General features: G+C 42.0%; 1 protein-coding gene across 1 annotated transcript; it reads right to left on the bottom strand.

Moving 5' to 3' along the window:
- Nucleotides 1–620: 620 nt before the first annotated feature.
- Nucleotides 621–9,814, bottom strand: CUNH5orf49 (chromosome unknown C5orf49 homolog). The gene is made up of 3 exons (XM_042837400.1): nt 9,641–9,814; nt 6,893–7,009; nt 621–2,117 (listed from the first exon to the last, which is right to left on the bottom strand). The coding sequence occupies exons 1-3, from the start codon at nt 9,812–9,814 to the stop codon at nt 1,938–1,940; spliced, it is 471 nt and encodes a 156-aa protein (XP_042693334.1). The 3' UTR covers nt 621–1,937.
- Nucleotides 9,815–14,297: the final 4,483 nt, after the last annotated feature.

Below are 14,297 nucleotides of genomic sequence, written 5' to 3'. Positions count from 1 at the left end.
TTGACAGTATAATAAGAAATTATACAATTTATTCCCAGCTTTTTGTATGTTGTTTCCAAGTGTTTTAGAAAACTAAAATTTGCAGTAGGTGCACAAGCATCAGTAGCTTATTACACAGACTTAGGAGCTGTAGAGTGCTGATCACTAAATAGCACTGCTTTACAGAAAATAAAATTTTTATGAAGGTATTCTTTCGACACTGAGCATTAAAAGAAGTCAGTCACACACCTGAATGAGAAGTCATAGGATTAAAAACATGTGAAAAACATTCAAACCTGAGGGTGAGATGATACTGAAAGAGAAGTAGATGACATAAGCACAGATAAGTAAACTAATGCTGGTATCTTGCTAACTTACACTCCGTTGGTGGAAATCATCTGGAGATGCACGTTTCTCACATTGGCCAGAAGGTGGTAGTGTTCTCAAACGTTTTAGTTATTTGAACACAGATGGTTAGCAAGCATAGTGAGACTATTTGAATGAAGTAATTTGTACTGCCTGTACCAAACTAAAAATAACGTCTATAGAACATGGTCATATTTTATCTCACTTGTGATTCTTCACTTGTGATACCCTTGATAAAGCATTCTGGTGGTGTTAGAAAACATTCCTTTCTCACTTCATTCATACTGTGTGTGATTCCTTTTCATTTAATGCTGCTGGATTTCTTTAATGAAGTATTCGTTGTTGAAAAGGAACGTAGCAGTTTCTGCCCTCTTATCCACAGCCATTACTCACTGAAAGAGGGGACATTACAAGCCGTAAATACTGAAAGTGCCAAACACCTCTAAGAATGGACTGCTCTGTATAATCAGCTCCTCACATCATACCAAATACTATATCAATTGCCTAGTTCCCTGCATATCCAAGGCCCTACAGGAAGTACTTATTTGTATTATTTTTTCCTAGCAGACTCATTTCCTATTTAAGTGTCTGACAGAAGTACAGTGTCAGGCAATGCTGTGGCTTTCCAATCCTTCTTAAACAAGCGTGATCGGTCTGGCTAAATGTTTGATATTGAACAGTATCAATATTGCTTCAGCTTTAAACAACAACAGGATCAATGATGCTGCAGAACCACAAGGATGCACACCCTGCAGAAGGTGTTTCTTTTCCTGAAAATATCTTAAAACTCCACTACTGGATTCAATGAGAATAGAAGGAAGAAGGTGTTTAAGTGGCTTTAGACATTTACCTCTAGACATACTTTTTAAGCAACTTGTGTTGTTGGGTTTTTTTTAATCCTTTGTACCAAACTAATGAGTTATTGCTCTCTTTGTAGTAGAGCACTGGTCTACAAAAGTGATTCTTCTGGTGACAGATCAATCCCTCTGACAGCATTTTTCTTAACTGACGTCAGCAAAAAGGATGCCTAAAATAATTTAAATCAAAATTTTAGTGTCTTCTTACATGCTAAGCACTGAGAAGTTCCCTTTAACTTCACTTCCACTTGAACTCTAATGAAATTCCTCAGTACTTCTAGAAATCAGATCTTTATTTACTTTCTCATCCACTTTGGAAAATCTGGGTTGAATTACTGATTGAATTACTGTTCTGCAGAAAAAAAGAAAAATATGTATACAGATTTTGTAGGGATTAAGAACTGTAAGTATTAAGAAAGTATTAATACCCCGAGGAGCAAATTTAATGTTCATTCAGTGAACAATTATGTAGCTACTGCCTGAAATAGCACAGACGTCTGTTGACCCAACAGATTTAATTTCCAGTGTTGCTTCCTAAAATGTTCAGCTTTTGTGGATGTTCTACATGAGACTTCTAAGAAACTAAAAGGAGAAAACATAGATTTGAATCAGCATGAGGAAAAGTGCAGTTATTTCATATAAATCATTTTCATTAATGAAAACGCAGAAGAAAAAGGCAGAAGCACTATTCTGCATTTTGACATGCTTCTTTGCAGACAAATATTGCTGGCAATGTTAGCACGGATCCAGTCTTGGAGAAGGTTTTTCCAATAAGCACGTAATGCCATTTTTCCTGTAGAATTCTGCCTGCACACAATTAATCCTTGCATGACTTCGGATCAGCTGCTCTGTGTGCTTACTTCTGTGTCTCCCATACTCTGAAGATGACAAAACAGCGACAGGTCTTGCCATTTCCTGTGAAAATGTAACACTCTCCTTATGAGGATATCACAGAGTGAATACTTGGCAGTTAACTACTGCTAAATGTACTGTGCCTGGGGGCAAGAGAACAGATGGATCTGTACAGCATCTGCTATACAAAGGTATATTTATGTAGCAGTGATCTGCACTCTCATGTTCCATTCCTAACCTAGTTCGTTTTTTTAACGTATATTAATAGTATCACTGGATGATGAGAAGACGTGGAATTGTGCCACACCACCACCTAAGCTACATACACACACACACCCATCCACCCACCCACCCACACCCCTACACACACAAAACATACACACCCTCACACCCTGTGTGATTACTGGCAAAAGTAAACACCACATTACTGGAAAATGGCACAGATTTCATTGTTTCTTTTTCTTGTGCACTGACTTGCACAAATATGAAAACTAAAGATTTGAATACCTTACTCCAGGAGGACATGTTTGCACAATTCAGTGAAACCACGACACACACACACAAGAAAAAAAAAAAAGGCCTAAATAAAAACTGCACAACCACTATTGGCCCGTGTAACCTTTCCCCAAGGGACATAAAACATATGCTACTGGATTTGTGCACAATGAAAGGTTTTACTAAAACAGTTTGTAGCTCCAAGATTACAGAAATAACTGCTCTGCAATAATAAGAAGTGAAATTGTTAAAAAATAATCCATCCAAAACAAGATTATTCTAAGCCTGTCCTTAATAAAGTGCATTTTAAGTGGCCATACAATTACTATCTGCAATCTGCAGTTCCTTCCTGTGCTGCAGCAACAGGGAGCTCTGGAGTCAGAAGGGAAAGGCAGGCAGGATTTGTTTGTTTTGCTTTCCCTAGCCAAAGGTCTCAGATTTATCAGGCTGCTTGTATGTTTGCACACTGGCTAACACAATAAGCCTTGGTCCCCAGTGTATTTGCCTAGTACTACAACATAAATAACATCTACAAGGAGAGCCAAAAACGCAGACCCCTCACCACAGCTGAGGTGCAAATAAATGAGCTCTTTGCTACAACACAAGTCTGAGTCATATTAAAATTTATGATAGAACCTCTGAAGCACAGGAACCACCACATTTCCTGTGAGAATGCAAGATGAAGCAGAGGTACAAATAGCCTCATAGCAGCGCAGTCAGGTGTAACATAACCTGAAAGATGGACAAATCTAAATCTAAGATTGTTGGAAAAATGCTATAAGCCTTTTTTTTTTTTTTTTTTTTTCCCCCAAATAAAAAAGAAGCAGCAACCATTCTTCCTTCAACTCTCCTGCCAGCTCACTTGCTTATCTTGCACTGCCCCATTAAATGCCATTCAGTTCACCAACTTTGAACCCCACCAGAACAAAAAAAAATAAATAAATCAACAGATGAGAAGAATGGCAGGAAAAGAAACATCAGACCATTTTTGTCCCCCTCTTCCCACCTGTGGATAAACACTAAAGAAATTACAGAATCATTCATAGAGTCATAGCAGAGTTTGGGTTGGAAGGGATCTTAAAGACCATCTAGTTTGAGTCTCTGCCATGGCAAGACAACTTTCATTCTACCCAGTTGCCCAAAGCCCCATCCAACCTGGCCTTCAACACCTCCATGGATAGGGCATTCACAACTCCTCTGGGCAGCCTGGGCCTCTCTGCCCTCTGAGTGAAGAATTTCCTAACATCAAATCTAAATCTACCCCCTTAAGTTTAAAAATGTTACCCTCTGTCATATCACTGAACACCTTGATAGAGTCCTTCTCCAGCTTTCATGTAGGCCTCCATTCGGCACTAGAATGCTGCTCCTTCTCTTCTCCAGCCTGAACAACTCCAGCTGCCTCAGCCTGTTTTCATAGGAAGGTGCCCCAACCTTCTAATCATCTTAGTGGTTCTCCTCTGGATCCACTCCAACAGGCCCATGTTCTTATGATGGGGACCCCAGAGCTGAATGCAGTACTGTAGGTAGGGTCTCACAGAAGTGGGGCAGAGAGGGGAATCACCTCCCCTGCCCTGATGATCGTGCTTCTTCTCGTACAGTTCAAGACACAAGAAGTTTGCTTTCTGAGCAGCTGACTCATGTTGAGCTTCTCATCAACCAAGACCCCTAAGTGTTTCTCCCTCACGCCTGGCCTACTCTGTATCTGTGCTTGGGATTGCCTCAACCCAGGTGTAGGACCCGGGCCTTGTTGAACTTTACAAGGTTTGCATAGGCTTTCTTCGAGATTGTCCAGGTCCCTTTGGGTGGCATTTCTTCCATTCAGCGTAATCAGAAAGTCTGCTGAGGATGCACTCAGTTGTACTCTCCATGTAACCAACAAAGATGTTAAATAGCGTCAATCCCAGTACTGACTCTAAGGAACATCACTTGTTCCTGGTTACTTGTGGTGTGCAACATGATGTAAGGTAACAACTCTTTGCAGCCATCCAGCCAATTCCTTATCCACCAACTGGTCCATCTGTCAAACCTAGGTCTCTCCAGCTTTAGAATCAAGGATGTTGTCCAAGCTGGCATCAAATGCTTTGTACAAGTCCACATAGATGACATCAGTTGCTTTTCCCTTATCCACCAGTGTTGCAACCCCGTCATAAAGGCCACCAAACTTGGCAGGCATAATCTTCCCTTAGTGAAGCCATGATGGCGATCATCACCTCAGCTTCATGTTTTCCATGTACCTTAGTATAATCTCCAGGAGGATTTGCTACATGATCATACCAGACACTGAGGTGAGATTGTCTTTGTAACATCAAAATAGTCTTCGCTGGCCAAAAAGGATTTTGCTTGCCAATGACAAGTAGTAGTATGTGATCATAGGTAGTTCATTTTTCCTTTAAATAAGATTAGATTTTCAGCATCCTTGGTAGCACAACGCTGACTATGCAGCAGTATTCCATGATTTTTAAGGTTCTGCATTAAGCAGATATCAAATTTTCCACGGTTGTTGGAAAGTATCCCATTATATGCCTTCACAGCATGTAATTCTATCACTGTTAACACTTGAAATCAGCAACAGCAACCATGTGCAAACACTCTCGCTCTAGTCACCGCATTATGTGCAGCTAAACTGAGCTATCTATGATTGTACTGCTGGATTCCCAGGGTGTGCCCACGCTCTGCAGGAAAGGAAAGGCTTGCTTGTAATGATTTGGTTTTTTTCCACTTCAAAGAAAGAAGTGTACTGTGAAGAATTCCACCTGTCTCCTTTCAGCATTGTATTAGAAAGATGTCAATATTGGCATTTTTATTTATTATGTTTCATAAAATAGTTGGTATTATACAAGGTCTGTGAGAGCCATTGAGGTAACTAAGGAGCAGGATCTGAGTACATGACCTGCATTTAGTTATGGGTAAGTCCAGTGTTGGGTGTCATCCCATGCATGAGGATCATGTTGCATCATTCAACAGCTGTGGCTTTGATGTGCCTCCATGCTAATTAAAGGACTGGATTAAGGGACACCTGTTTAGAACAGTTCCCAGGCAGTCACTTGTGTGCACTGCCCAGGAGGACTACTCTGCATTCTGGCCTATAAGCATTTGCTTCAGCAAGTAAACTTTTAAAGAAAGTGACTTGCTGGTACTGAATGGAAGCAAAATCTGAGTAAGAAAGAAACTATTAAGATGCTGCATTAATAAAACTGTTTTTACACAAATGTCTCACTCGGATATTGGGTTTGATGCTGGCTAGGTGGTGGAGGGATTGGCTCGTTTTTCATTAGATTGGTCATTTACATGGCTTTTGGCCTCATGCAGATTTGCAGGTGAGTTACTAGGCAGGAGCAGATAATCTTAAGGGGCACTTCTGTGATTCCTTTGAGTGTACCTAATACTCCCTGCACTGTCTGATAGAACTGAAGGGGATTATGACTGTGCAGTGAAATGTCTGACATGTATAGCTGCTAGTTAAAGGAATTATAAGCAGCGGCCTTTGTCCCAAAATCTCAACAGTTTTACTTCACAGCAATTACAGTAATTTCAAGTTTTTCTCTTTATCATATCTAACACAGGAAACAATTCTTAGTCTATCATCATTTTTCCATCTTATTAATCCACTGCAGTTTCAAGGCCATTAATACACAGAGGTTATGCCTTATCTTTTTTTTTTTTTTTTGACATCCTCTGTGTCTGTGTGTATATGTATGTATTATTCATATGATACAAAGAAAAAGCATATCTTTATATCTAAGTATATAGATTATAGCATTCCTATTTTCAAGGCAGCTGTTCAAAAACATGTTTGCATACTTCCTTACTTATCAGACTACACACTAAACTCAAATTCTTCTGTCCTTGAATGCTTTTGCTTCAGTTAGCCTTTTCCAGGCATGTCTGTGGCTGTCTGATTGACCTCTTCTTTGCACGAGCTCCCTACGAATTCCCTTCCTGCAGGGCAACCTCTTTTAGAGACTTGGGATGTCTCACCAAACATGGGTTCACACTGTAAGGTTCAGGGAATGGGGATATCACAGGACTGGGGTTAAGGTGGAGTCCCTAGCTCCAGCCCTCTCAGGTACAAGTTTTCAGCATCATAAAAGTAGCTGCAGGACAACCACAATTGCAAACTCAGGAGAGGCAAAGACTGATCACTGAAACTCTGTAACAGAGGGTTTGGCTCCCTGCGCACATCTCTTTCCCCTACTCTTTAACTAAAATAAGGTTTGTGATCTGGAAATCTACAGGACACAAAGAGCAAGAGCTAGCTCAGGTGTCTTCACTTATTTCCAGCCATGTCAAAATGAATAAAGTACCTTTAACCAAAAATAATTTTGAAATTATTGAAGGCTTACCTCATCATTAACGTTAAGACCACGACTCCTTGCATGTTCTCTGTCGCATCGGTGAAGTTTTTCATTGTAACCCTCTGGTCTTTTAAAAATGGAGTCGTAGGTGGAAACCCCTCCTGCCTTTAGAAAAGGAGAAAAAATGGCTAAATAACAGTCCTCTTTAAATTCATACGATATAGAATACATACAGAGGATTCAATAATAATGCAGTGGACACATAACATCAGAGTATGACAACTGTAACACATCTGAGCTGCCATTAGCAGGCTCGGGTCATTCTTGTGAAATAACGTGCAATAAAAATACTGAATAATATGTGATTTTTTATTTTTTGATCTGTCCATCTTTGAAATTTCCCTTCTGGCAAATTACCTCAATTTTTCCCTCCAATCTGTTGAAACTTTGGAACAGAAAATCAATTTGGAATGAAAAATGTGAAGGTGCCCCACAGTGGAACCGCCATTTAATTTCTAATTAAAGCAGAACCGAGAAGAGCTCAGAAACCTGCCACAGTGGTAATCCTGTAATCTCTCATACATGAAAATAAAGTAAACCACAACACAGAACATTACTGTATTTATGATATCTGTTGTCAGAGTTACAGCTGAATAACATGAAAGATCTGATCTGCTAAAAAATGCATTCGTGAAATCTAATTTTTAAAAAAGTGGAGGAATTTCAAATACAAAAAGCATTCTCATGAAAAGGACAAAATCCCCTGCTGTAATATGCTGTCAGTTGCTTATGTTCTTCATTAAAAAGTCAACGGATTACTGGTTTTATACATGACTTTTTACAAACCAAAAAAAAATTGTGCATTTTCTTCTGCCTTTTTTTTTTTTTTTTTCCCCTTTAACCTTTAAATGTTACAGTGTGCTTAATTTAGCCTTTGGAGAATTCATGCCCTTTGAGACTCACCATTACTGTTCTCCAAAAACATTCAAGTCAGGGCAGGTCAAGAAGGCTCCCTCAGAAGGAAATCTCAAGCAAGAATGCTAGCAATGCATCACTGTAATCACACGTTTCTATTGGAAGCACAGCTCTACTACTTGGTTCTGCCAAGAGGTGCTTTGATTTGCAACCTGTACATCCCTTCATTCCTCAGAAATTATCAAGTCTCACAGAATTTCAGGCATATTCAAGAGCATTTTGCATCTGATTTGCTACTTTCATTATTCCCATGCTTCCTTGATTGTCCTCTCCTCTCCACATTACCAGTTTTGTTTAGAATTTTGGTAGGCATCTAATCTCTGCTCACTATTGGGAATGTTACTCGCTCCTTTGTTTTTCTTCATGTGGCATTATGTGTCTATTACTTGTTACCTGTGTCAGAGCAGATGATTTTTTCTGAAACTTGCAGATAGTAGCCAACCTGTTAAGAGTTAGCGCTTGTCCCTGGTCATCTGTTTAAGTTCTTCTGTGCAAAAACAATTCTATGCTCAAAATCCTGCCTCTTTGCTGTTATTTCCCAGTTATTAAATGCAGACTTACTAGGACGAGGTGGAGGGGCATCCTCTGTGTACTGCTTCTGGGGCTAAGCACTTTGCATTAATATACATTACTATATACATTAATATTCCAACCACACAAAAAGTAGATAAACTTTTTCCGTATCACAGAAGGGGAAGCAGGACAATAAAATGGATATAATAACTTACATAAAGTAGTACAGGGAGTAGTTGTCAGCCAAAGGATTAACAAGTGGAAATTTCTGGCATTGGGACACATGCTAGAACATCTTTCTCTATTTCACTCTGCTTTGGCCTCTGGACATACAGGTTTCATTTTCTTAAGTACTTTTCTGGTTGTGTTTTTTTTTTTTTTTTTTTTTTTTTTTTTAATAAATTTTTGTTTACAAACCTTGCCACTGGGAGTGTGAAAGCAAATTTTGTATTGTAAACAAAAGTACCAGCATATGGTTGTTAATTCCATGCAGATTGGAGAGCCATTCTCCCTGCCAGCTCCATCAACCCCAAATACACCAGCCAAGCCCTCTGACCTTCCCTAGGCCTACTCCTGTTGTTCTCTGCCTTACCACACTCTGTTATGCACAACACCACCTGTGCTCCTTAACATCTGGCACGTTCCCAAAGCGATGCTGAAATCCACAGGATTGAATCTAAAACGGCAAATCTTGTCTTTCAACAATGCCACGCAAACAGTGCTGGCAAAATAAATAAATAAATAAAAAGTGTCACAGAATCACTAGGTTTGGAAAATATCGCCAAGATCATTCGGATCAACCATCAGCTCATCCCCACCAACCATGTCCCTCAGTGCCACGTCCACATGGCTTTTGAACACCCCCAGAAACCGTGACTGCAGCACCTTCCTGGGCAGTCTGTGCCACTGCCTCACCGCTCTCTCTCTGAGAAGAAATTACTGCTAATATCCAACCTGAATCTCCTCTGGCACAACTTGAGGCCATTCCCTCCTGTCCTACTGCTGTTACCTGGGAGAAGAGGCTGACCCCCACCTGACCACAGAGCCCCTTTCAGGGAGTCGTAGAGATTGATTAGGTCTCCCTTGAGCCTGCTCCAGACGGAACGATTGAGCTTCTGTCCTTCATCACTGTGCAGCCACTGAGCAACCATTTATCTGCCTTCTGCACCATCCAGTGACACTTTCCTTTACTACCTTTTCCCCCTCAGCCTGCAATTCACACCCTGGAAACGCCAAACCTCCTTCCCAACCACAAAGTGCTACTGCCCGGTGCCCTGCCCTGCCCTGCCCTGCCCAGCCGCCCCTCACCTGGGCCACCCGGTGGAAGTAGCTGAGCTCCGCGGGACCTTCCCGCCGGGGCGGGATGTAGCTGAAGGCTGACAGAGAGGAGACGGGAGGCGGGCGCCTCCTCCCCAGCCCGCTGCCGCCTTCCTCCACGTCCCCTCCTTGCTCCCCTGCGCCCGCTGTGGCGGCGGACGCCATGTTGCCGTTACCCGGTAACGCTCTGCCGTCTCTCGGCACCGCGGAACAGGTCGGCGAGGGGGAAAGCGGCAGGCGCAGCACTCGGGGTGCGTTTATGTGTGAGGCGGTTTGACAACGCGGAGCCCTCGGCCCGGGCAAGAGTTGGTCACGTATTAAACCTGGAGATGCACATTGACGAGCATGATGCGCGAGGTTTCAGCTCGGCTTTAAGCAGCAGTCTCAGAGCCTCCTCACTGGGCAGCGTGCCCTGCTCCCAGCCCAGCGTGGCCTCTGACACCTTCCTCCTTCCAGCTCCTGGTTCATTTCTGTCTCTGGAGGCTGGGAAAGCAAATGAGAACAAAGCTGGACCAAAAGAGATATTTATTTATTGATTTGTTTTCCCCAAGGGGATCTTTTGCACTTTGCCAAAATTCCCTTCCGTGGGAGCATTTTCACACTTGGAGAAGCTGAATAACAAACACACCAAAACATGGTATTTCCAACAGAACGAGGCATCTGCATCTTGAAGAACCTGCCAACACTCAGTGCCAAGCTAGGCATGTTTTTCTGAGTTTTAGCCCTTTCAGGTTGATTTGAAATCTTGCATGCTCACTTTGGGGCACTGACAGTGAGCAACTCCCAGCTGCAACTTCAATTAAGTGATTAGCTCTAAAATTGCTCTACCCCAGTAACACCTGGCTCCTAGTTTCAATATTCATTTATTTGCTTATTTTATATTAATACACACGTGTAACTGGCTGTTCTCTTTCCTCCTGTACTGCTTGGGAATATGTGACCAGCTTCATTTTGTGCCCTGGCACAGGCTGCCCAGGGCAGTGGCCACGATACCAACCTGGTGGAGTTCAAGCAGTGTTTGGATACTGCCCTCAGACATATGGTCTTGTGTTTAGGTAGTCCTGTGTGGAAGCAGGAGTTGGACCCAGTGAGCCTTTTGGGTCCCTTCCAACTTGGGATATTCTATGATTCTATCGTGTTGCTACTCTTTTTGGCAACTGCAGTATTAGTGCCATAGGTGCAATACTGCCATTATTATAATTGTTAGTATTTTTTTGCAAGCTGTTTCGAATCAGTTTTTCAGACATCTTGATTTTTAACTGAACATCAACTTAAAAAAAAAAAACAAACAAAGCATTCAGGATACCTAAATCTTCATAACCAATTCCTATAGGCATGTTGAGCCCACATTTGATGTAAACTTCCCATTTCTACTATATGGCTTCCATTCTTCATTCACTAATAAACTGAAAAATGTAACTAGCATCTTGCTTCTTTTCTAGTGCAATGGTGAGAAATTTGTACTCTGTAGACTTTTAATCATTCATGACAATTTCCATCTGCTCATCTAATAATATCCTTCTACCAATTTGGGTTTTCCTTGTAACATTAGTCAAATTACCACAGAATATGTGAGCAGTGGAGTTTTAAACAATAGTTGTCTGACATCAGCTTCCTACACAGAGATGCCACTGTGCAAGTGCTGTTTTGTAGTTTAGTACGAGCACCAAGTGACTGCAAACCATAAAAAGCAGTTCAGCTGAAGCTGCAGCTGTAAATACAGCCACAAGAAATTGTTCACCAGAAGTCTAAACTAAGGTACACAGGATTCCTGAAGTCACATTTGAAATGTTTCTCTCTGATTCTGTTCTCGGTGTGGCAGACAAGAGATTTGAAAAGATGAAAGAAGAGGTATTTGCAAGTTTTCCCATCAGGGTCAGGTAACCTCTAAGCAGCAAAGTTGAGACTGGCGCTGTGAAGAAGCAGCAGGAAGCAGTCATAGGTGACACAATACCTATCTCCAGGACTGGTGCATCTACTTGCTGGGTTTTATAGACATGGAAAACACTTCAAGACAAGACATCAATGATCTGGTGCGAGTTGGTTTCCACCTATCTCAGTAGGGAAAATATTTCTTATCCTTTAACTTGGCAAGACTGATTGAGGGGACTTAAACTAGGATCGATAAGGGAAGGGGATACCATTAGGAGCACTGGGGTTATGCTAAAGGATGATGTGGCACTCTCTGAGGCAAGGCTAATGGGATCATCTGTGTTATTCCAAAGAACACAGCATATTCAGGAGCATTCTGAAATGCTTATATACTAATGCACATAGTATGAGAGACAGATGGGATGAACTGGAAGATTTGCTCCTCTCCCAGAGCACTGATATCATTGTGAGACTTGGAGGGATGAGTCCCATGACTGAATGCTGGGATGGAAGATTTTCAGCTGTTCAGGAGGCATAGGCCAAGCAGGCTGGGGGGAGGTGTTGCATTTACATAAGGGAGAGACTAGACTGTATGGTCATTGACGTTAGGGATGATGTGGCAGGGAGCTTCTGGATGAGGATTAAGGAGACAGGTAACAAAGTGGAAGTTGTTCTAGGTGTCTACTGTCTACTGCCCACCCAGGACAGTAGCATAGACGAGCTATAGGCAATTAGGGGATTTTTTGGGATTGATTATCTCGTCCTTATGTGAGACTTCACCTTCCCAAACATAAACTTGGAATATCATACTATTATGACAAGTATGTCTGAAAATTTCTGAAGCATGTTTAAGATAACATCCTGTCACAAGTACTGAGTGAACCAACTATAAGAGGAGCCACCCTGGGTCTGTTGTTTGAGAATAGGAAAATCCTCCTGGAACTAGGGCAGAAAAAGAAAATATATGAGCTTTAGAAGCAAAGTCTGGCTTCAGAGGGAGAGTACAAGGTGGCAGTTTGCATCTGCAGGGAAAAGAGTGAGAAAAACCAAAGCTTATCTTACTTGACAGTGGCTACTGTGATGTCAGATACACAAAAAATATTTTTCTAAGTATGTCAGTAGCAGCAGGAGGTCTAAGGAAAACACTGCACTGATACTTGATGGTCAGCTAACAAATAGGGATGAGAGCGGTGAAGGCATTGAATGACTTTTTGCCTTAGTTTCTAGTATTAATGATAGATCTTGGACTGCCTGGTCTTTTGTGTTGAATGACTGTGACCAGAGAAGCAGTGACTTTCCATCGGTGGTCACAGAATTGTAAGGGCATGAGAGAAGATCCAGGAAACTACAGACCTAGTAGTCTCATTTTGGTCCTGAAAAAGTTATGGAGAAGGTTATCCTGGGGATACTGAAAGGTATTTAAGGAACATAGCCAAAATGGAAAAGTCCTCTAACCACTTGGTGGGTGAAGGAGAGGCATTGCACATATTCTTTGATACTGTCTCTCATGGCATCCTGCAATGGTATGATAAACAGGTTCACACTGTGTTGGGTGATTATCTGAATTTTAGAGCTTAAAGTGTCCTACGTGTGAATGGGGCTACATCAGACTGGCAGCTGGTCAGTAGCAGCTGGTCAGTAGAGTACTCTCCAAGGCTCGGTTCTGGGGCCAGTCCTATTTAATGTTTTTTATCAGTGATCTAGATGCAGAAGCTCAATGCATCCTTAGCAGGTTTGCTGATGATACTAAACTGGGAGGTGGTGTTGACTCTGGAGGGATCAGAGGGATCTAGATAAGATTGGAAGATTAGATATGATCAGTAGCATGAATTACAACAAAGGAAAATGCCAGGTTCTGCAACTGGGATGGATGCAGGTACAGACTGGGAGAAGAATGGCTGGAGAGCATCTCAGGAGGAATGGCCTTGGGGGTGTCAGTGACAGCATGAGCCAGCAGTATGCAATGGTGGACAAGTGGACAAACTGCATTTTGGGGTCCACTGAACACAGCATAGCCAACTGATCCAAGGAGGTGATTCTCCTCGTCTGTTTAACACTGATGTGGCCTCGCTTTGAATATTACATGCAGATCTGCTGCTCCACAGTATAAAATGAATTTTAAGGTCCTTGAAAGCATCTAGAGGAGGGCAACAAGGCTGGTAAAAGGACATTTGGGCTGTGCAGTCTGGAGGAGGCCGAGGAGTGACCACATTGCTCTCTGCAGGTCCCTAAGGAGGGGAAGTGCAGAGTGAGGTGCCAGGCTGTAGTTCCTGGTCACCAATGACAGGACATGTGGGAAAAGCACAAAGCACAATGCCTTTTTTTACTGTGAGAGTGATGAAACATTGGAACAGACTTCTTAGAGAGGTGGTTGATGCCCTATGGCTTTCAGTGGATAAGAAGCATTTGGACAATGCCCTCAGTAAGATGCCTTGGCTTTTGGTGAGCCCTGGAATGCTTTGGCAGTTGGGCTAAATGATCTCTGAATGTTCCTTCCAACTGAACTATTCTCACTTCTGCTCCTCTCCCTACAGCTTTTATACTTATAACAATGTCTCAAAGGCAGGATGAGTGTTCTGAAATATCAAACTGGTTGTTGGAAAAACTTAGCAAGAAAATTTGTCAAATTAATTTGGTGAGGCAAATGGTCAGAGGGGAGACGATGATGAGACAGAGATGGTGACAGGATGGACCCAAGAAGACAGATGACATGTAACTAAACAAGCTGTTGAAATGCAGAAAAAACACAGTAGCAGTCTTCTTACTGCAAGGTGAC

The sequence above is a fragment of the Centrocercus urophasianus genome, unplaced genomic scaffold, assembly GCF_019232065.1.
Source record: "Centrocercus urophasianus isolate 14NV4802_14NV808 unplaced genomic scaffold, USGS_Curo_1.0 seq_11, whole genome shotgun sequence".
Classification (NCBI taxonomy): Eukaryota; Metazoa; Chordata; class Aves; order Galliformes; family Phasianidae; genus Centrocercus; species Centrocercus urophasianus.
This window is presented reverse-complemented; position numbering and strand designations above follow the sequence as displayed.